Source organism: Vidua chalybeata, chromosome 15 (assembly GCF_026979565.1).
Source record: "Vidua chalybeata isolate OUT-0048 chromosome 15, bVidCha1 merged haplotype, whole genome shotgun sequence".
Lineage (NCBI taxonomy): Eukaryota > Metazoa > Chordata > Aves > Passeriformes > Viduidae > Vidua > Vidua chalybeata.
Window position 1 is genome coordinate 15,891,769 of NC_071544.1, and position 22,829 is coordinate 15,914,597.

Genomic DNA, 22,829 nt, shown 5'->3' on the forward strand with positions numbered 1-22,829 from the left:
TTATTGTTACACGGTTATTTAATAAAAGTATTATTATGTTCTTTATTAACAATAATTTAATTAAAAAACCAAAATACTCTATTGTTTCAATTCTCTTCTCTTAATATTTTTTCTCTCCTCTAAGAAAACGTTGCAGGAAATTAAGTGTTCTCTCGGTAGTAAAGACAAGAGAATGCAACTCACTTGCAACATGTTATCGATACGAAAAGGAGTTCCCAATACAGTTTTCAATGACAAGATTCTATAAAATAGCCATTATAGGTCATTCTTTCATTAGACTATTGTTAAATTACAGACTACTACAAAAGGACATGCTGTGAGTGAGGGGCGGGGTGGGGAGGAACAGAAGAGTGCACTTAATTGGAGGCCTGCAAATGAGCGATCCTTTAGTTCCAGCGGAATGAAATATGTCTCGGGCGGTCCCCTCCCTCCTTCACCAGGGGCTTGTGGAATTCCCTGCCGGCACGGGAATGGATAGCAGCCCAGCAATATTCACAGTAATACTGCAGACACGTCACGTTAGCACAGAAGAACGGGGCGAACTTCCCGCCGCAGCGGGCGCCCTGACACTCGTCACACAGCTGATCGTCCAAGACATATGGCTTAACTTCCACCTGCAGCCACAAAACGAGACAAGTTGGTCATTCTTCAGTGCAAATTCTTAACTCCACACCCGTGTTTTAGCAGGGCAGCCAGAAGTTTTGCAGTAGGGAATGCCAGAACCAAGATTTCCCCCTCATGACACCTGAACGTGGCTGTTGAACACCCCAAATTCCAGGCACTTCAACACTTCTACCCCCTCTTTCATCCTTCAGAAAAACCCCAGAAATCAGTGCTGACCACCAGTCTGACACCTGCTGTCACTGATTTACAGAAAGGCTCATAATTATCCAAAACCTTGTATAATTTTGGGAGTTATTTCTGATGCCCAATTAAAGCTCCATCCCTTTCAGACAGGAATGGAAAATCTTTATACAACACTGTAACTGCTGATTAAATATGCACACGGCCTGCAAATTTCAGTCTCATTTTTCAACCTTAAGACAATTCATTTATTCTCTAAATAAACACTTCATTTCTGTATTTTTTCCAAGGCTTAGTCCTCTCAGCAAGAGGAAATCCACCTGATCTTGTTGTGATCAAATGAGAGGCTTAACATGGGACTGATGCCCTCCTACGCTGCTGGCATTAAGGGCCAGGTGATGGGCAAGAATTCAGAACAGCAGAAATAAATATAGGTACAAGTTCCTGCTCTAGAAGGGTTTGTGAACCTTCTCTGAAGCTCACTGAATGTGATGTTTTCACCAACATTTTCAAACACCCAGGCTGTGACTGGTATCTCTGCTGTTATCTCTGCATCTGGCCTGGGGCTGCTCCCCTCTGCACCTCACAGGCCTCGGACACACCTCAGGCAAATAAGGACATTCACGAGTTCCTGGGTTTTTAAACCCACCCAATTTTATCACAGTCCAGATGGCACTGCAGTAGTTTGATGTCATTTTTGCTTACAGGACACATAAACTGCTCAGTCAGAGCACAGCAGCCTTTTTAATGACCTGTTTTTCTCCTCTTTCAGTGCTCGAGTTGCATTTCCCAAAACGCTGCCCTGCCGACTCAGTCAATTTGTACAAGAGCAGAAGCAGGCAAATATTCCTAACACCACATTCCCCATCCCCTAATCTGCTGTGCAGTGGGAGGTTGGGGATTTTTTGAGGAGTGCTGCCTTCTCCAAGTGCTAAAAGGACAAAGACGCCACACAGGCCTCCTTCATGTGGTGATTCTGCTCCGTTCCCTCTGCTCAGCCACCTTCAGAGGCCAAACTGCAGCTCAGGTGTCCTTGTCACACTAATTCTGAGTGTGACACGGCTGTAACTGCTCCCTGAGCTGGGCACACAGGATTTCCCAGCTCCAGAGAAAGCCTCAGTTCCAGTTCTCCACTGAGGGTGGGAGCCCCAGCCACTGAACCCCTCCTGTGCATTATCTCAGAGCACACCCTTTAGCTGCACCTCCTTGCCTAATTTTACAGGAAATCCCTTCTTGTTACTGGGGTTTTTTTTAGTAATTTTATTTTTCTTTTTACAGAAAAACAGTATTGGAAAACTAATAATAAATAGAACCTTGATAAAAACTAGTGTTGCTGTATTTTTACCTCCCTCATGCACCCTATTTCTCTTATAATGAATCCTCTCTGAGCTTTATCTCCCCACACAAAAACTGCACAAAAAATGAGGAAATAGGGAGTGGGGGAGAGAAGGAAGGGGAAATAGATTACAAAATTTTTTTTCAGAGTTTACAAGTACTTACTTAAATTTGTAGTCTCACCAGCTTCAATGGACCTATTCACCCAAGTGTCTGCTTATGCAAGCACAAGTTGCACAAGGGCAGCCCAAATTATTTGTTCAAAGCTGTACAGAACTTATTTTCAGAGCCAAGATTAGAACAAAGACATTCCAATTCACAGGCCCACAGTCAAATTGTTGTTACAATTCTGCTTTATAGCCAAAGCAGAAGTGAAAAGATAATGGGCTAATCAGGCAAGTTTGGAGGTTTTCCACTGTATTAACTTTAAAATTAAGATCAGCAGTGACAGTCATGTAGGAAAAATCCAGAGACAGAGGATGAATTACAAGAGGAGATGTGAGCATCTGAGTTTCCCAAAATTGTGGTCTGAAGATCACTGTAACTGGCAGTTACATTTTAGAGAGATGAGGAGGGCAGAAAGCTGATCCATTTGGCAGATTGCTCCAATTTAAAATAATAAGGAATACAATAATAAAGGAATGAAATAAGCAAGCACAGCCTTTGCACAGGCTGTGGAGGGAGGCTGCAGGGCACAGGAACAAGTTTACAAGGCATTACCAGGATGCTCTTGGGCACCCAGCACACATTGGGGTGCTTCTGCCTCTTCTCCCAAAGGATGCAGAGCAGGAGTAAGAGCTGCCCCATCCTTGCAGGCACCTCCCTCCCTGCATCTCACAAACACCACAAATCCTTGCACTGGGAGCATCTGAGGAGCGCAATATTCTTGGAAAAGGCCAAGGCAGCCGCCACACTTCCCACTACACTCAGCAACTCGAGAAAGTCTTTTTCACAGTCACCTCCCACGTGCCAGCACCGCCAGCTCCCCACCACTCCGCTTTCATCCCCTGCTGCATCTGAGAGGCACTAAAAATGGGATGAAGCTGGTGTAACGCTGCCAAGCACACCTCTGAGGCAGGGAGGGCGTTTGCAGAGGAGCAGGGGGGCGCAGGCCTTACCCGTTTATCAATCTCTCCGTGCTGCAGCTGGACGAAGCGGGCGCTGATAGCAGCAATGTAGCTCTGTTGGTTGGAAAATGCCACCCGCCCAGCTCCTTTGGGGTACTTGAGCTCGGGGTCGGTGTCGATGCCGGCGTAGCAAACCCCTCCGTAGAGCCGGTCCATGATCATCGCCAGCTCCACTGCAGCACAAAGCAAAAGCAAACAGGGCTCTAGGCTCGCTTGTTTCTCTCCAAGCACCACCTCAGGATGGTTCGTGTCCCCCACTGTGTCACCACACTCAATATTCCCTCGCTGCCAGGCTCGCTTCCCCCAGTGCTCCCCAAACCAGGCTGCACATCCAACATGCCCAGCGCTGCAGTGTGTACCTGCTCGTAAAGGCCGAGGAACACCACCAACAAAAATGGTTTTTCTTGGGTCAAGAGGCTGGGAACCATCCATAACAAAATCACTATCACTAAGGTTCCAAGGCCGGATCTGAACCTACGGACAAAAAGCCTGGTTTTTTTAACCATTCACAATTCAAAGTGTCTCAGTCATATAAATTACAACAGCGTCCTACAGAGAAGAAAACTTCTTAAACAGCTGTACTTTCTAAACTCTACTTGTTCAGCAATCATTTCTCAAAATGAAATGGTAACGAGCTCTCTTAAGACAGACCATTTGAGGATGCTAAATTTCATCACTTCCTTGTTACCCAAATTTCTGGGGAAAAAAAAGCCCTCACCCTCTGCTGACATATTTACTTAATCATGACTGAGCTGCGCTGTACAACCCCTCTGGTCACACAGATCTGCACTGCTCCTGTTGTCCCAGCCTTATCTCAGTGCAGCAGGCTCCAGAGTTGCCTGTTTAGTTATTGTGCTGCTTTGTGTTTGGTTACATCTGGCCAAAATTTGAAGCACAGGACTAGAGGAGAATTCTCCCCAACTACTGACAGACTTGCATCAGCCCCCCAACCATTTGTATATTAATAATTTACAGTTCAATGCCATGGTATGCTTTTTAGGATTTATCTGTTACATACAACACTCAGACAATATGAATTCTACGTGTTCATCATTAGCAAGCATAAAATACCTGTCTGGAAATACATCTTTTCCTGATAAAAATATGCATTGTAACTAGAACTAAAAAACTTTCTTATGTCTAGTTCAAAAGCAGTAAGTTGGTCTTTTCTCTTCTTAATTTGACACCTTAAAGAAATTTTAACATTAATGTTCTGAATACAGGAAAAGCTGCATGTGAAGAGCCCAATTTGTGATTATCACTCGGGAATCGTGCAGGCCCTGACAATTCCACCTACCGGTTTGTCTTTGATAGTGGGGCTGGAAACACAGAGATAGAGCTTTCCATCTTCTTCAATGCATGCATCAATCAGTGCCTGCACAGAGCTTTCATCTTGGAACAGCAAAAATGCATATCCTGGCCAAGGGAAAACACAAACATCACTGCTGCTGTCTGTTTGTCTATAGGATCAGAATTTAACTCAGAATTAGGTTTGACATCACGCTGCCACACAGGAAGGGAAAAGATTTAAAGTGCTCTCAGCACACATTTCCAACCCAAAAGTGCTCTGGTTTTTCACCTAAGGGACTAATCCTTCCCAGCTGCTGTGGAAGGCATTTAGTGCCTTTAAAAAGCTGTTACTACATGTACAGCAACAGGGGGAAGAGGGAAAAATGGAATAAAGTAAAAACAGGAAGTTAAGGAAGAATTATTTTAGTGAATAATAACTGCAAAGCCATATTTGAAAGTTCACCAGTATAGAACAATCCCAAGGATTAAATTCTTTTTCCCCCCTAAACATTGGGTCACTGTCAGACCAATCTTGTGTTTTATCACCAAAAAATCATTCTAAAATGCTCATCTTACTGGTTTGCAAGTATTTACCTTTAGGAGGAAAATAAGATTTGCTCTCTGCCTTGTGTGGCCAGTCTACAATCAAAGGTCCAAAGCGCCGAAAACTTGCAGTGATCTCATCTGGAAGAGAAGGAAAAAGGCATCAGCTTAAAATAAATTGAACTTAAGGCATTTGAAAGACACTGATTTCAGGTAGCTTCATCCTATAAACAAACATTCTGTGACCCTCCAGGTTCAGCAGCTGATGGGGCATCTTTGTGACAAGACAGAACACTCCTTATCAAACAAGACAGGCCAAAGCTCAAACTTCTCTTTCTACTGATAATTATAAATAAAAGCTCACAACCCATTAATTCTCAGGAACTGAGCCACTGCATCTATACTGTTATAATAATCCAGCTTCAACTGCTCTCATGGGTGACATGAGAGCATGAAGACATGAAGTTCAGGTTGCCATGTCACAGCAGGGCATTAGAAGCTCTGACACAAAAAAAGTGGGGATTAAAACAATTCTGTGATTAAGAAAAAAACTCTTCAGCTTTATTGTTGCATCTCTTCTAACCACTATCCCAGCAGGCTCATACACACAGAGCTCTGGTGAAACGAAGCTGCACAACACCTGTAACCTGACTTTTTAATTGTATTTTAATAACGACTGCAGTATTCTGCCACCTGGATTTGTGTGATGGACCACCACAAAGCTCTGGTCCCTCAGGATGCCCTGCACAGATCCATTCCTGTCTGGGTTCTCACCATGCACAGGTCAGGAGCTACCAGAGGACAAAAATCATTGCAGGAAACAACCTCAACTACACAGGAGCAACCAAACATAGAGCTGGGACTTGATACCCCACACAGACCTCACAAAACTACGAGCAGCTTTTCCTGCTACTGACTTCTGGGGCCTGTAAAATGATTGCAATGGATTGATGAGTTTCCACAGGTGATATTGACTTGTTTAATTTTGCACTTTTGTACTTTTTATCCTGCTGAAATCAGTTTAACGTGTGACAACGTGATTTTGTTCTTCGGTGGCAGAGCAACGCCACGACCTAAACTCACTTGAATTATCTGACGCGTTAAAGACCCATTTCCATATCAAAGCTTGGAGAACACCCATCCCTGAGCTGGCAGACAAAAGGTTTCTGCCCTGGGTGAGGTTCTGTACCTTCATCGATGTCCGGAGGCAGCCCCCCTACAAAGACCTTGCGGGAGTAGCGTTCCACGCGCTCCCCGTTCTGGTGGGAGAAGCAGTGGGGAGACCCCAAGCCGCTGTGCAGGCTCTGATCCCCACGCCCGTCATCCAGGAACCCATCCTCCATCGGGAACAGCGAGGACTGACCTGAAGAGGGGGTTGGAAAAAAAAAAGAAAAACAGGGGAAAAAAAACCATACTAACAGAACAAAGCGCACACTGTTGGAATAATTGGGGAAAATGCACCAGTTGCTGCATCAGCAGAACTGGGAGTGATTTGCCCTCTGAATGAGCAGTTATGTTCTCGATTTCATTGCACCCTTTCAGTTTCCAGCATCATCCAGCAGCTCAAATGCTTCATTTCAGAGGAAAGGTTCCTCTTCATAACAAACCAGGATTTTTAACGGGTGCTCGAGCTGACTGCTTTCCATAATATTTTGTGTTTCCAATGAGGTTTCTTTTAAAAAGTATAAAAAGGGAAGGGAACAGCCAATTTGGTTTCTGGGGCTTTCACAATATCAAGCCATCTATTCCATTTTCCAGTGAACAGCTTCTTGCAGGGAATAGATAAAATTTCAAGGTGAAAATGGGAAAACAAGAATCCTACCAGTTAAATATATTACACATTTAAATTACCTGATATCAAAACATGTCATAAACCACCCACTAGTAAATAACAAAAACAACCCGAGGAAAACATTACATTGTCATTTACTGCAAAGACTGAAAATTTTGTCCCTCCTACAACTTTACTTCAGTGTTACAACAGAGTTTTGTTAATGGCCTCACTCTAAGAGAAAATGTTGTAAAATGAGAAATGTTCCCCTTGCAGTCCAGCATCTTTCTATGATAATCCTTTATCATAGAGTTCCTTAATAATATTTTTTTTAAATAAGGTTCTTTGTTATAAATGCCACTGTATAATATCATAAGTAGAGCACAGGAGCTGTTCTCTGCCATGAATTCCCTCTTTAGTTCCAATGTTCAACAGCTACACAGCAAACTGAGACTTCTATTCATTTAAGGAGCATTTTAGGAATAAATATATATAGGGAGAGTAAGTAATGAGGCGTGCTACAAGTTCTAGGATACATCTCCTGTTGTCTATGATGTGATACACTGTGTCTGTTTTTTCAGGATTCATCCCAATCCACCACAGAAATGTACTGGTGAGGTTAATTTATCCTGGTTTTGCTTCCTCCCCTTGAAAGAAATTGGTTTTAAAAAGGAAAATATCTTGAAAACAGAAAATCTGACCAAGATACAGACATTTTCTGTGACAAAAACCAGACAGCTAAGAAGCTGAAAGGAAAAAAAAAAAAGGTAGTAAAATCCACAGTCCGTAGAATTTCTATGAATAAAAAATGGAATGCTCAGTCAGGTTGCCTTCTTTAAAATTTCAAGAATCTTTCACACACCTTTAATAAAAGTAACAGTCAAGTATAATCAGGCCTCTTTCTGTAGCTGGGCAAACCTCATTCCTACTATGATAAAAATATTGTAATATTGATTTCAACCTTGTTTCTTCCTAAGGAACTGGTGCACATGTCATTTGGTTCATCTCTTAAGACCCCAGTCCTGCAGGTATTGTTGGGAGGGAGCAATTCCCAAACCTAACCACCCCTTCCAGGCCCCTCAGCTGCTGCAGGAGAACTCCACACACACTGAACCCAGCAGGTCAGACACTCTCTGCATTTATGCTCCATCAGCACCCAAAATTCCCAAAATAAACTCCTCCAGCATTGGCATTCATAACACACACACACACACAGACACAGCAACACAGCCCCCCAGGGTCACAAACCATCCAGGTGATGTCCACTGTGATCATTTCAGCCTCAGGTACTCCCTAATCCAGTTAAAATGCTGATTTATGGCATGCAGACTATGTAAACGTATGTGGAAGTGCTCCCTTATAAGCTTAAAGTTTGGACTTTGCCCTCTAGTAAAAACTTAATGTTATTTCTCCCATGAGACATTGTCAACATTAGAAAATTAAAGAGGAATATTGTTACCTCGCCTTCTCCCATATGTCCTTGCTGCATGTTAAATGAGAAAGAAAACAGCCTTTCAATCATTGTTATAAGGACCAAAAGACCTCGTTTTATTGCCTTTATACTGACTCAGTGATTCTCGAGCCTTTGCAGATCCAGGTCATTTAAAGTAAGTGTTCACAAGCTGCCCCTCCCACCCCCCCTGGCCTCCTCAGCCCAGCTCTGTTACTTACTGATAAACCACGGTGACAGGAGCCTGACCAAGTGGATATGGGTAAGCAAAGAGACTTTTGGAAGCAATTTTAGCCCTGAACTTGCACATTTATTTATTTATTTGAGCTATTCCTGGGGGTGTGCCTATAAGTAAATGGATCTTTCTTCATGCACCAGGCTCTCCCTGCCTTGCCAAGCTCCAGAATATTCCAACATTGCTCTCCACCCAAGCTGGAGGAGAAGCCCTGACACAAGGAAAGTGAAAGATTGGTGTGAAACCTTCTGTTTTGAAATCAGGTTGCTTTGCACAACCCACAAAATCCTTGGTTCAATTCTGACTGGCAAATAACCAGCTGAAAAACTGAAAAATCAAGGAGAAAACTGGGCCACTGAAGTTGCCTTCTAGACTCGGCAGTGTGCCCAACAGGATGGATTCTCTCACACTAACCCAGGACATTGTGCTGCAATAATGTTTTACCCACTCATTCCTGCTTTTCACGTTTCAGAACAAATCAATTCTTCCCCTAAAAACAACAGCATTTTCTGTGCTGGCTTGCAAGAACCCATTGTCAGAGCACGGCCAAACTTTCTAATCAAACTTGCACATTCTTTCTCTTTTAATCTCATTAAAATCTCTTTCTGAAAGCAGGCCAACTGTTTTCAAAACTTGGATTCTTCCTGGCAAGTGCTGTGAGAAACCCTGAGCACATCATGTCTTTGATTTTGCTTCCCCATTCAAAATTGAGGCCAGCAATTAGTTTAAGCATTTAAATATTTGTAAACCACAACAATACAGGAATCATTTCCTCTTTCCAAATAAAAACTGTATCAATCCAATTTACTTCATGATTATTTAACATCCATAAGATCATTTCACTCCTCTGGTAGAGACTCACAATTAACACCAAGAACACAAATTAACAAAACCTTGGTCTTCAGACTGGAGCATATTCTTGAGGCAAAGGTTTTGTGGGAGAATCTTAAGGGCTGAGGGCCTTTACAAGCATAGTTTTTCCATGGTAATTTTGAATTTAGAAATGCAGGAGGCTGATACAGTCCTCAAAGGAGAAATGGAAGGAAATCACAGAGCAATCTTGCTGTGTCCCTGACTGAGCCCAGCAGCCTTTGCACGTTTTGGAGCACATCAAGCACTCTCAAAGCCAGCTCTGCCTATAAAGCCAGAAAAGTCCTGCTTGTGGTTTCTGAATTACTGACAAAACCACACGGCCTCCTCCTCTCTGTACACCCACTGCTGGCAACAACACCCAGACACGACTGCACCCTGGATGTGAGACCACAGCTCAGGCCAGGGGACTCCTCACAGCCTCCCCACCTGAGGCACTCCAGACAAGAGCACTTTTCTCCTTTACCAGGACAAAAAACACCCCAATAAAGCTCAGCCACCAGCTAGGAATTATTTCCAGTGCCAAATACTAGGTTTGGAGAACCAAATACTATGATTTTTTTTTCCTCTTCTTAATTTGCCTCTTGTTTTCAGCGTTTGCTTCACATCTAAGCCACAAAATACCAACATCTGACATTTCAAAACATTTCTCAGGATCCACAGTTTATAAACTCGCCCAGCACAGCACAGATACAAACTTTCTCTGCTCCCTGAATGCAGGGTTCATCACACGCCATTAATTTCACACAATGTGAAACTCTGTGAAATACAAACAGCATTGAGGCAAGGAATGCTCTCTTGGCAGGCCAGGAAGGAGCTGAGTCCCCCCTTCTGGCTTTCAGAAATTCAGATTAACAGAAGGCTTTGCTACACAAGTTCCCAGCTAAGCTGCTGCACAAATGAAGCCTTAAACTGCCACCAAGCACAGGAAAAGGTTTAATTTGTAAATCATAACCCTTACCCATCCTTTGCTGAGAAATGACACAACTGCAGCCTTGCTTTGGATTCCTCAAAGCTGTTTTTCCCTTCCCCATTTCTTCAGTGGTTCAGATAATTGCATAAAGGGCCTAAGATTTATTTATCTCGTGAGATATCTGAGCAAGAATTTTGCTACAAAACCAAAAAAATACAAAGTATTCATGCAACTGGTTCAACTGCTCATTAATAACCAATGCAGAGATGTTTTTTCCAATAAAACCAGCCTGAAATTTAAAATGCTATTAGCAGCTGCTTCAATTATTTTGTCCCTTCAGCCCTCCCTTTATTTCTGTGATGGAAATAAAGCCATAGAGAAAGTCAATGATCTTTTGCAAAAATCTGATGCTTCTACTTTCATTTTAAGGAACATCAAGAATGAGCAACTCACTCAGATTTTTTTTGTCTTCTCCTCATTTGAGACACTTAATGGGTTCCTGGCCCCTTCCTTTTCTCCTTTCTTTTTTAAAAATTAATATAATTTGTGTCTACACCTCCAATTAAATGTGCTGAGCTCTCTTCCCTCTAGAGGAAGAAGCAGCACAAAAGCTGTCAGCATGTTGGGTATAACCCCACAAACACATTCTGCTGAAAAACCCTGGAAAATGCTGCAGGGATCCTAAATCACTCAAACCCCAAACCTGCTCCAAGTCTGTGCTGCACAAAGTGTGCCCAGGTTGAGCACCTGGTTCTTGCTGATTCCAGGTGTATTTTGTATTTTTACATCAGCAGCTGTTTGTTAAATATTACATACATGGAGAAAAGTGTCAGAGGATAGATTTTATTTTCTTTTTTTTTTTTAAGGGGTATAATAAGGTTTTCTGTATTGCTACTAACATTGGTGAGCAGTTGTTTAAGTTGGAAAGTAAATATGACCAATATGAGAACGTTTCAGGCTTTCATTGAAGCTGGGAAGGTGATTTGGAGCCTGGCTGACTTTTGTTTCCCTTAGGACTTAACTTACAGAAACAGAACTATCAAAGTTCCACAGGATTATTTCTAAAAGTGAGCTGGATATCCTTGAATCTACCAGAGAAAACATTTTGACTTGCCTAAATTTTACTTTTAAATTATAGAAAAATAACTGCAGCACAATCTGCTTTAGCCATTATACCAGCAGAGCTTTATTCCTGCATTTTTTTACCCTCAACTGTACTTTGCAATTACATCAAGATTGCCAACGCTGTGCACCAGGCCATTACAAACATGAACTCTTAATATTTTACTACCTTTCCCCCCAAGTACTCTCTGAGGGCAGGCAGGGCTGATTCTCACTCCAGAGATTTTATCATCACTCTGTATTTCACAACACGTTTCACATGGATCACATGTTTGCCACAGGTAAGAGGACATTTCACAAGAGGTTCTGTAAGGTCACCTCAAGCCCTGTTTCACCAGGGAACAAATTAAACATCCCCTTAACCAAACCAAGGGAAGAAAAGTTAAGAAAATTGTAAAGAACATCTCTATTTAATGCATACTTGGTTAAATTATCTCTATTAAATTTAGAGACCCAAGCAGGGATTTTGCAGAGAGCTACCTACACTTTGTTAAATCAGAATCTTATTTACCTGCATGTATTACACACATAAGTATTTCTCTCCATTTAAAAGAGCCTTACAATTTAATTATTAGATGACATTTTCACCATAAAAGCAGGTAATGTCATGAAAAGTTGTGTTCTCAAGTGGAGTGATGGGACAAGGGGGAATGGCCTCAAACCGACAGAGAGAAGGTTTAGATTAAATTTTGGGAAGAAATTCTTCCCTGCGAGGGTGGGGAGGCCCTGGCACAGAGAAGCTGTGGCTGCCCCTGGATCCCTGGCAGTGCCCAAGGCCAGGTTGGACAGGATTGGAGCACCCTGGGATAGTGGAAGGTGTCCATGCCATGGTAGGGGGGATTAAACAAAATTATCTTTAAAGTCCTGAGTCCACCCCAAACCACTCTGTGACTCTGAGGTTCTAAAGCAGGCAGAAAAAGTTCTCTTTTTTATGCATTCCTTGATTTCAGATCTAAAACACAAAGGGGTCAGTCACCACTTCCATGAGTGCTAACATGAGACATTTGCATGTGTGCAGAAACGTTGCCCAGCTCAGGCACTTAATCTCATTCCAGGCAAATGATTCCAAGCACATGATGTGGAATTACTGCATGCTGCCTGTGGAACAACTGCTCATGCATGGCACCAGCCCAGGACACCTGATCCAGGAGAAATTCTCTCAATACAGAACAAACTGAACAAAATGCTAACAATCTGCATTGACAGTGAATGTATTCCATGTCAGAACTTTGCATTTTACAGTCCCAGCCATCTCTGACACTGTCAGATGAGATCCCTGTCCTAAAAATGGTTTTCCAAACCAAGCCACTGAAAGGGAATATGAGAGGTTCCCTTTTTTTTTGTGGATTTCAAATGCTACCAAACTTCAAAGAGTGAAAACTATTCCAATAATATTTTATTAATCTTAAAACAGTCTTACAAAAACTAAGCAGCTCTGTACGTACATCTGAAGAATCTATATTTGACACACTTTCAGCAATGTCAAAGTCAGCATGAAACCAGCAAAGAAGCCTAAATTTTGCTGCGCAGTAAAACCAAGGATTAGCACCTTTGGAATTACTGATTCTGCAAAATTAAGCAGCAGAGTTGCCAAAATTTGTATTTTTCCTCCTAATTTACTTTTAAAGAAACACAATGTAAAAAAGAGATTTTAAAAAACATGTTAAATACAGCTCTACCTTATGTCCAAAATGTCCAAACAAATGCTGAAAAACTGGAGTACTACTGTAGATGCAAATATTATGCTTTATTTCAAGTAAAGCCAGATGCCTGAAGACAAGTATTTACCATTCCTTCTGTCAAGAACAGGAACAAAATGAAGTTTCTGTTATTCCATAGCACTCAAGTACAGGTCTGACTAGAATCTTTAATTTTCAATTCCAGGTCACAGTCACAAAACAACTGACAGACAAAAAGTAAACAGGTTTCTTTCCTTCAAAAACCCTGTGGAGGATCATCCTGCAAAATCCTTTGGTAGGTAACACTGTTTTACCTGTGATTATGTTGAATTAATTGGGTTCACATGGTAGAAAGGCAGAACCTGAGTAAGTGGCAGAAAGCAGATTCTCAGCATAATAACTGCAAACAGGGAGTGTTGACAACTTTCTACATCAAATGAGCAGGGCTGGAGGAGAGGCTGAGAGCACTGCAAGGGAAAGTGACTGTTTCCAAGGCTTGTGGAATGAGCTGCAAGTTTTTAGGGCTTTAATCTGCCTGAAGAAAATCCTCCCCACTGAAAAATAGGGCAGTCACAGCCAGGAAAGAATTATCCTTGAGAAGAAGCCCCCCACAGTTTTCTCCCTCTCTGGAGACTTTCCAAACCCACCGGGATGTGTCCCTGTGCCACCTGCTCCAGGTGAGCCTGCCTTGGCAGGGCTTGGGCTGGAGATCTCCAGAGGTCCCTTCCAGCCCCTGGGATCCCCTGATTCCCAGGCTGCAGGGACAGGAGGGAACATCCTGCTTCCAACTCTGCCACTCCAGCTCCAAATCCACCTCTGCCAGGAGCTCGAGGTCACTCCTGGACTGGCAACTGAGCCCAAAAGCCCTGGCCATGCTTCCAGAAATTATTGAATCCCAGAATCATTGGGGTTGGAAAAGGCCTCCAAGGCCATTGAGTCCAAGCTGTGACCGATCCCAATTTTGTCACCCAGCCCAGAGCACTGAGTGCCACGTCCAGGCCTTCCTTGGACCCCTCCAGGGATGGGCACTGCACAGCTCAAGCCTAAGGGTGAAGGGGAAATGGGATAGAAAAGGTTAACTCTGGAAACCCCGAGGTGAGTTTGTGTGAGGGCTTTAAACCCAGCAGCAGTGTCACTGCTTCGCTGCTGCTGTGTCACACCAGCGGGGCCTCTGGACTGAAGGAACCTCCAGACAGGATTTTCCTCCATTTCCACAACCACTGAACTACTTCTGAAATGTGACAAACCCAATTCAGTCTCCTTCATCTCAAAACTACAGAAGCTTCAAAGGTAACTTTGAAGTTTCTTTGCTATCAAACAGCAGAACACAGAGAAATCTCCTAAACCAACCTGCTACAAATCCTAGCCACAGCTCCAGCTTTGTCTACCAGGGATCAATATTTGTTCCTTAATTCCAATTATATTCCAATGGGACACTGCAAATCAATTTAAGTGGGAGCTTTAAATATTGTATGCATTTGATTACAACTCTTCTCCAGGATCCCCCACAGGGCGTGAGATAAGAAACCAAAAGCAAAGGAGCAAATCATGGAGCACAACCATCAGCTGGAGACTGGATGTTAGTTGGAATTATTCTTTATTTCAGGAAAGCAGGCACCCTGCTGCTCATGGCACTGAGCTTTATTTTATATTCATGTATGACTGCTGGAGAATAGACACCAAGTTATAAAAACATCCCATCTTTTGCCTCAATACATCTTCCAGTTTATGATATGGAATAATTGGCAGCATTTATCTTTTGAACACTTCAAGTATTACTGTATTCACTTGAAAAATAAGAAATGAAAGGCAGAGTTTGCAGCTGGGAGAAGGAAAAGCATTACAGGAATCAGCTTCTCAGCCACAAAACTACTTCAAACGTGGTAACTTCATTAATGACAGAATTTCTGACAGGAGGGAAGGGAGGAATTGGATGTCATATGCTAAAAATTGCTAGATAAAATTTATCTTGTGAGTGACAAGAACAATTTATTGAACCTAGTAGAGAATTTATTGAACAATTTATGAGAAGGTGTAAAACCTTCCCAAATGTCTGCTGTCATGGCTTGTATCACTGTGCTCCTGGACTCTTTATATGCAGCATTTCACCCCAGGAGCTCTGGTATCTGTCCACCCATCAGCAATTCCTGCACCAGGAATTCTGTCCAGGCTTTTTCCTGGATCACCTGCCTGTGACTTGCAAGAGCTGGATTTACATTGCAAGATCTAAACCTGCAGTTCCTTAAGTACAATAATAGGTTCAAAGCAACTTATTTTTGTCTGTGGAAGGAATGATCACAAGACAGCCTGGAATGCAACACGAGGCCTTGGTTCCTTTTTTAACCATCCTCTTAATTCACTCCCAAACAAGAAGGGAACAGGAACACAAGCAAGTCAACAACAACCCATGAGAAAAGGCTGAGGAAAGTGGGATTGTTCAGCCTGGAGAAGAGAAGGATTTGGGGTGACCTCATTGTGCCTGAAGGAGCCAACGAGAAACATGGAGAGGGACAATTTCGAAGGGATGGAGTGTCAGGACAGGGGGAATGGCTTCCCATTGCCAGAGGGCAGGGTCAGATGGGATACTGGAAAGAAATCCTTCCCTGGCAGGGTGGGCAGGCCCTGGCACAGGGTGCCCAGAGCAGCTGTGGTTGCCCCTGGATCCCTGGCAGTGCCCAAGGCCAGGCTGGATGGGCTTGGAGCAGCCTGGGACAGGGGAGGTGTCCCCATGGCAGGGCATGAAATGGGATGAGCTTTAAGGTCCCTCCCAACCCAAACCATTTCATGGTTCTGTGATGAAGCACACTCAAGTCTCTGCAGTGGAACACTTCCCCATTTTTCATTTTTCCAGTGAAGAGCACAGGTAGGACACTCATTTCCCAGTAACATGGGACAAAACTGTGCTACACACTTCCCACAATCCAAACGGGAAGAGAAAATGAAAACATTATTTTAAAAGAATCACCATTTCCCTTGCCTGGATTCCAAAGTGCTGCACGGAACCAGGCACCAGCAGTATTTATATAAGTACATATTTATATAAGTATCCCCACATTCCATGCACAACATTTATCCTTTCCTCACACCCAGTCTGAGTGCTGAGCTGGGATTCCTGCTAATGGGATTTCTGAGCAAAGCTGAAACCCCACTCCCTGCACCTTGTTTGACATGTGCCTACCTGGAGGCAGCACATCACTGCTCCACTCACCTCCAGCTGTGACATTCACATTCTCTGGACAGAGAATGTGAATATCACACCCAACCATCAACATTGGAGTGGAAAAAACCTGCCCTCACAGCTGACCAATCTGCATTCCAGCACACAAAGCATTAAGCCAAGGATGGATAAATCTACTCTAAATCGTGTTCTCAAATTTGTCTCAGCAAGAGTTGTTATCATTCTAGCTAATGCTGTATTAAAAGAAGTGGATGCTCAATACAAAATTTGTATATGCATCGTGATTTTTTCTTGAAGTAACTTAAATAATTCTTGCAAAATTCAGGTTTTAGTCACTCTTGGGTATAAGCAATGACTGCCCATGACTAAAGAAGTTATGACTTTCTAAGACCAAATTTTTCCCTTTTACACTGACACCTCAGCACTCACCTCCTCATTTTTGCTGAAAACTCATCCCCTTTCTCATTACACCCATTTCTTCTTTAACTCCAGCTTTAAGAAAAGCACTTCAGGCTTTTCTTCCTGCTTCTTTCATGCCATTTCAAGGCTCACAAACATGACAGCAGAGATCATGCAAAACGTGGCTAACAAAAGACTCAAACGATTCAACATCAAGGCAAAAAGTGAACAAAGTGAGCAAAAAGCAAAAAGACAGGTAGTTTGGGCAGGGAGGCAAAAGAGTTCAGTGTCTTCTAAAACAAGGAACAGACACCACTCATGAAATACAGCTCCAAATTGAAGGCAGCTTTGAAGATGATCCAGAATGGTCAGAGATTATCAAAGCAAGAATTCAGAAAAGAAAAAAAACCAACAAACCTAAACCAAAATCTACTTGGTGGACAGTGACATTAAACAAAGCAGAAGATTAAACACACTTCTTAAAAAAAAAAAAAAAAAAAAAAGGATGGAATTAATTTCACGAGGCCACTACTATAAAAAAGAAAGCAAGAAAACCTTAGAAAGGTTTTAATCAGATTAGCAAGGCTGCTGTCACGGCATTCAGAACGATTTTGTTGGCTGTACCACTTCTGAAGAGCAAATCACCGAGCTAGACACGAAGATATTCAGCACTATTTCAATGTTTTGCTGTGTTTTAAAGAGCTCTGACTGCCACATCATTTACAGCACATACATTCCAAGGAAATATCTTGTCTGAGAAGTATGAGAGGCATTTAATTTTCCATGCAGGCTCTGGAGATGGGACAGCATGGCAAGGGGCCTGGGAGAAATGACTGGACAGAAAAACACAGGTCTGCTCCAGTGAATTGCACAGGAATGCTGACTGATGCCCAAATTGGATTAAGATCAGAAAACCCTGGGATCTTTGTACTGCTCTGAGGTGGCAGAAAAAGGAATTTCCTGGTCTCAAAGGGTGATTCCATCAATACCCTGTGGCTCAGTGCTAAATGGCTCCGTTTTGGACAGAGCATAAATCAAGGTTCCCCACCTCAAAATCCTGCAGGGGTGAAGTAAAACCAGAGTTGTTTGATGATTGTTTGATATGTGCCTTGTCAAAACCAGCATTTCTCTAACAGACAGGTATTATCAGAAAGGTTCAGCTGCTCAGTAATTCTTGTCTGGCCCCATCCCCTGACACCCCCTGGGGATATTTACAGGGATTAATGGGATGCCCTCTCAGTCTTCCCTTCTCCAGACTGACCAGGCCCAGCTCCTGGAGTCTCTCCTCACTGCAGATCTTTCCTCCCTGTGTTCTACCTAAGGCCAAGTCACCTTTCTTCCTTTTTTTTTTTTTTGCAAGTTTCAGACATGATTTTTTTCTTCCCAATCCACTTTTACCTTTCTAATTCTCACCAAATCCAGCATCTCTTCTGAATGATTTCATTGAAGCCACAACCCCAAATATCCATTTAAATGACTGGAAGTTTATGAGGTAATGAGTGTAAAATCAAACATTATGTATGGTTTTATCCATTACTTCTGTGGCAGGTTCAAATCTGTGAATCTGATCTCAGTGTTTATTAATAGAAGATTTTAGTCCCTTCCTGTTGCCCAGGCAATTTCATTCTCTTACAAGATTGTTGGCTGTTTCTAAACAAAAGCTGTGATAAATCCCAAATACTGGAAAGGCAGGGAAAATTCAACAAACACTTCACTTAATTAAAAAATTAAAATATTGAGTATTGCCCCCAAATTTTGAATGTTAGCTGCATTTGGAAAAAAAGCAGGCCATTGCTTGTTAATATTTTAGAATATAGCAAAAGTTGTAATACTTCTACTTAACCCACCTGAAATCAGTGGATTGCAACAGGAATGGGAACAGCTGATTTCAAATAAAATTCCCACAGGATTTCCCCCATCCCAGCTCCCTCAGCATGGGCTGGAGTTCAGTGCTATTAGACCCAGTTCTACAATATTTTAACATAGCAAAACAATTATTTTTCCTCTTAATTAATAGGCACTCAGGTCTGCAAATCCCATTAGCCCTTCCTGGCATAGGAGGTAAAATTCAGGAAGATCCTGAGAACGAAACATTCACACAGTAACTCATCAACAGTTTCCAAAGAAAATGAAGGCAAACCTGAACAGCCTGCAGCCTGAAAGGAAGGGTTTGTTCATTTTATTTGAAGCTGGATACATTAAAAAATTGCAAATGAGTAACCTTTAGGTTCTGGCCAAGGAGATCAATCCCAAAGTCTGAGGTGCAACCACCACAGCAGCTGTAAAAAACCTCAACATCTATTATTTTACATTTTAAAAGAGGTCAGATTTTGTCCTGTGCATATATAAAGGACCCTAAACTTCCCTAAAGAGAATTAGGACTGATTCTCAGCAGGTTCTCATTAATGTTCTGAATCACACAGAAACCCAAATGTCCCGTTCTACTCCATTAATATAAATCCGCTGCATAATTCATACAGCTTGAAAAAAAAAACAACCAGTTCAGATTCTTATCCAATATTCAAAAAAGCTCTCAAAACTCTTTGGATCCCTTTAATCAAAGAACATTTTATAAGGTTTACATATTTTCTTCAGTTTTGCCATGGATTTTCAGGCTAATATTAAGGGGCTGATGATTTAAAAATACAGCTTGGTCTCTCCACTTACTCAGAGAAATCCTGAATGGTGCAACTTTGCAGCATTCTGGCTTTTCAAAATTAAAATTTAGGGCTGCTGTTCAACCTTACTCCGCTCCTAAACCCTTCCCTTTGGTGCAGAAGTGTGTTTAGTTTTTCAGACTGTGTCACAGCCACAGCATTCCTGCAGACACTGAGCTGTTCACACCCAGATTTTACGGGAGTGCTCTGCAGTGCTGGAAGCAGATGTCCTGGCCTGCTGCTTCCATCCATCCCACCTTGCATCATTTCCAGGCAATAACCTGATATTCTCAACTGAAGTATTGCATATTTCAGTAGCAAACTAGTCATAAAGCATTTAAAGACATTTCAGTGTCACTTAACAAGGAAATATTTAGTCAATCTACTACTATTACAGTAAAGCTCAAATTGCCATCTGGAAGACCCAGATTCAAAAATCAGGCTCTGGATCCCAGGCTCAGCTCAGGGAGGCCGAGTACATTGTAAAGAAGATGCAATTAAGTCTCCAGGGAAAGGCTTCTGCAGGCTGACATTGGCTGTGCAGCACGCAGCACACTCACTGGGCTGGATAAAAATAACATATTGAAATGGCAGCTGCTCAGCAAAGGAAGAGGATTTGAGCAGGGATAAAAATATACCTTAAAAGAAGGGGAGAAAATGGTAAAATGCCTACTCAAAGCATTAAAAGGTAATACTGAGCGTACTGAATCACTGTAAGATTCACCTTTTAACCTCGTGCAGAAAATATTATTTATTTCATATAGCAAGACAACCTAAGAATGTAATTATTACTGACCTAAACAAATCCCAGGCTAGCACAGCTTAATCACCTCAGTCACAAAGAACACACTATGGATGTACTTTGTTACATTTGGAAGAATTCCTATTCTGATTTTAGTACAGAATTCCCAGCCTGCTGCTCTGAAGATATCATTTAAAGATGGAACTGATGTTCCAGAGACAGCAGGTTCCAAACTGTGACTGATGTCTATTATCATGCCCATTCTCCCAGTTGTTTTGAAGGGATATTTTACACAGTTCCTCTTTCTCTGGCAGTCCATGACAATATGAAAGGGTTGCTGTTAATGTTACACACTAAACTCATGCTGAGGCTGGATTAAACCTCTCACAAGATAGCAGTGAGACCTATTAGATCATCTGAATTATTTCCATGCCATTCTGAGCTTGCTCTCCACAGTATGTTTTATTACTGTCTTGTCCAGGCTATTTTTAAAGTCTCAAACCCAGAAGCTTTTCCTTTCTGAGAGTATCCAACTTTAGTTCAAAGCACTGCAATGCACTGATTAACCCATTTAAAATGCAAACTGAAAAACTTCTTATGGAGCTGCTGATTTAAATGCAGGTGTTTGAAACAGCAAACAAGATTTGAGCTGACAGCCATAATTTGTCCTATTTAAAGATTTCTATATCCGAGGTTTAAATAAAGATGGGGCAAGGAAAGAGAAAACATGAGGCAGGATCTGTGTTAGCAGATGGAAAATAAACACAAAGGGCTCGTGATCAGCAGCCCCACTCCAGGCCTGATGTGGAATGTTTTGTCCCAGCAGTTTACAGTTTTTTTCCAGCTGTATCAGTTGGTTTAACTAAAGGTATTTCCTCTCCTTGCAGACCCCACCCTACTCAGGGATGATCTCTGCAGTTACCAGGGCCCGGCGGATGCTGGGTTGAATAAAGATCCATTCCTTAAATACCCGACAGGAATTAAGTCACTGAGTGCTGTGCCAGAGCAGCACAGCCAAATTCAGGCACTGCACACTTCACTGGAAGCAAGGTTCAGGTTCTTGCTGAGGAGATCCTTGAAAAATGAGGCTTCACAACAAAATATTTCACTGAGAGGCACTTAATGTCTCATCTGGGCTGTGAGGCTTTTCCTGTACAGTTATGTAACTGTTAACTGTGAAACAGAATAATTCACAAGGAATCTAAGCAATAATTCCAGCCCAGGACCTGACTGATACCCCCGTGTTTCAATCTGTGTGAGACAAGGCACACAGAACTTTGGAGAAGCCACAGATGACTTTGTAGAGGGGATTAACACTCAGGCTAAAGCAGGAATTAATGTGTGTCAGAACTATTTGTATTCCTTGCTGACATACTTATTCCATCACTCTTAAAACATGCTAAGCAGTCAAAAATAAATATTTCAACTGCAAAGAACCTTTTCAAAGCATTGAAACTAAATATCAAGCTACTTTCAGAAGTACCCTTGCTTAGCAGCTGACCATAAATACATATGAAGCTGACTTTGTTGAATCCAGATTTAAAGGGAGATTTTATTTGTCCCATGGCATTGTCACCTTGGGCCAGATTTCAGAGCTGTAACCTGGTTTGGGAGTGCCTGGCAGCTGGATTGAAGGTTTAGGGGCAAATCCCAGGTGCTCAGTCAAGGAAGAGCGCCTCACTCTTGGTTCTGTATGCAATTCTGGGGCCATAGGATGTTGCCAGACAGAACATAAACCAAATAAAAGCTGTTAATACTTGTCATTAATAAAAACCTGGCCCCCATTGCATAAGGAGGGAAGGTATTTTGGGGTTTTAATTCACTTGGCATCAGTTTTATCCACATCAGGCTCTCCCTGTCATTTCAACAGGGAAGTATTTTGTGGTGTTTTCACCACACTGAATTTCTGAATTTCTGCACAGCTCTGGGGATGGGAAACTCGAATTGCATTTCCAGACCACAGAGAAGGCAACAAACACAAGTTCTCACCAGTTTATCAAAGGCTGGTCTTCTGAGCAAGAATCACTATTAAAACAAGTCAGATTTCATTACCACCACAAGCCTTGATATCAAAAGGAATTTACTTGCAGAAACCGCAAGTGCAGGTTTGTTTTTTTTTTTTTTTCAGTGGTCTCATGACTGGTAACAAAAGTGTGTGGTTAGATAAGGAGTGTGCGTGAGAATTTGACTACTCCACTCATACATGTAACCACTGAACTGCAATGGATTACTCATCCTACAGGACATGAAACTACAGCTCTGAATTGTTGACCATAAGCAGTTTTTATTCAGACAAAATTATGTGCAGACAATACTTTGAATACTTTGTAAGCTGAGGTATTTCCAAAGCACAACTACCTTTGCCAAAAAAGAAAAAAAGGAAAAAAAGGAAAAAAAGAGATAAATCCCAAATGTAAGTCACTTCAGTTTCCCTTTTCCTTTCCCAATGGTTCCAAAAAGGTAAAAAAAGACAAAATACTCTGTTTTTCTCAAAAGGACATGGATAAACCTTATTCTTTCCCAAGACAGAAAAACCTATGACTTCATCAAGAAAACACCATCAGGCAAAAAGTTACTTCTTGCTGTGCTGCACAAGATTCCAGAAGTTGATCAAAACCCCTGGGGAATAACACAACAGCTCAGCCTGGGTTTGTGTTCTGCACTGCTCTGGACCAGGACAGACACCCTCAGTGCTCCTGTGCTGAAACAGCTTC

The 22,829-nt window shown here is 42.1% G+C and overlaps 1 protein-coding gene across 2 annotated transcripts in view; it reads right to left on the minus strand.

Moving 5' to 3' along the window:
- CPEB4 (cytoplasmic polyadenylation element binding protein 4) overlaps positions 1-22,829 on the minus strand; it is a 34,688-nt gene continuing 11,859 nt past the window's right edge. Inside the window, exons 3-9 of one of the 2 annotated variants that reach the window (XM_053956232.1) lie at positions 8,330-8,353; positions 6,289-6,462; positions 5,151-5,240; positions 4,564-4,682; positions 3,626-3,740; positions 3,258-3,439; positions 1-614 (exon numbers count right to left, since the gene is read on the minus strand). In XM_053956232.1, coding sequence (XP_053812207.1) covers positions 387-614; positions 3,258-3,439; positions 3,626-3,740; positions 4,564-4,682; positions 5,151-5,240; positions 6,289-6,462; positions 8,330-8,353 — 932 coding nt within the window. In that variant the 3' untranslated portion in view covers positions 1-386. The remainder of the gene's footprint in view (positions 615-3,257; positions 3,440-3,625; positions 3,741-4,563; positions 4,683-5,150; positions 5,241-6,288; positions 6,463-8,329; positions 8,354-22,829) is intronic. The other variant, XM_053956233.1, reaches the window with a different exon arrangement.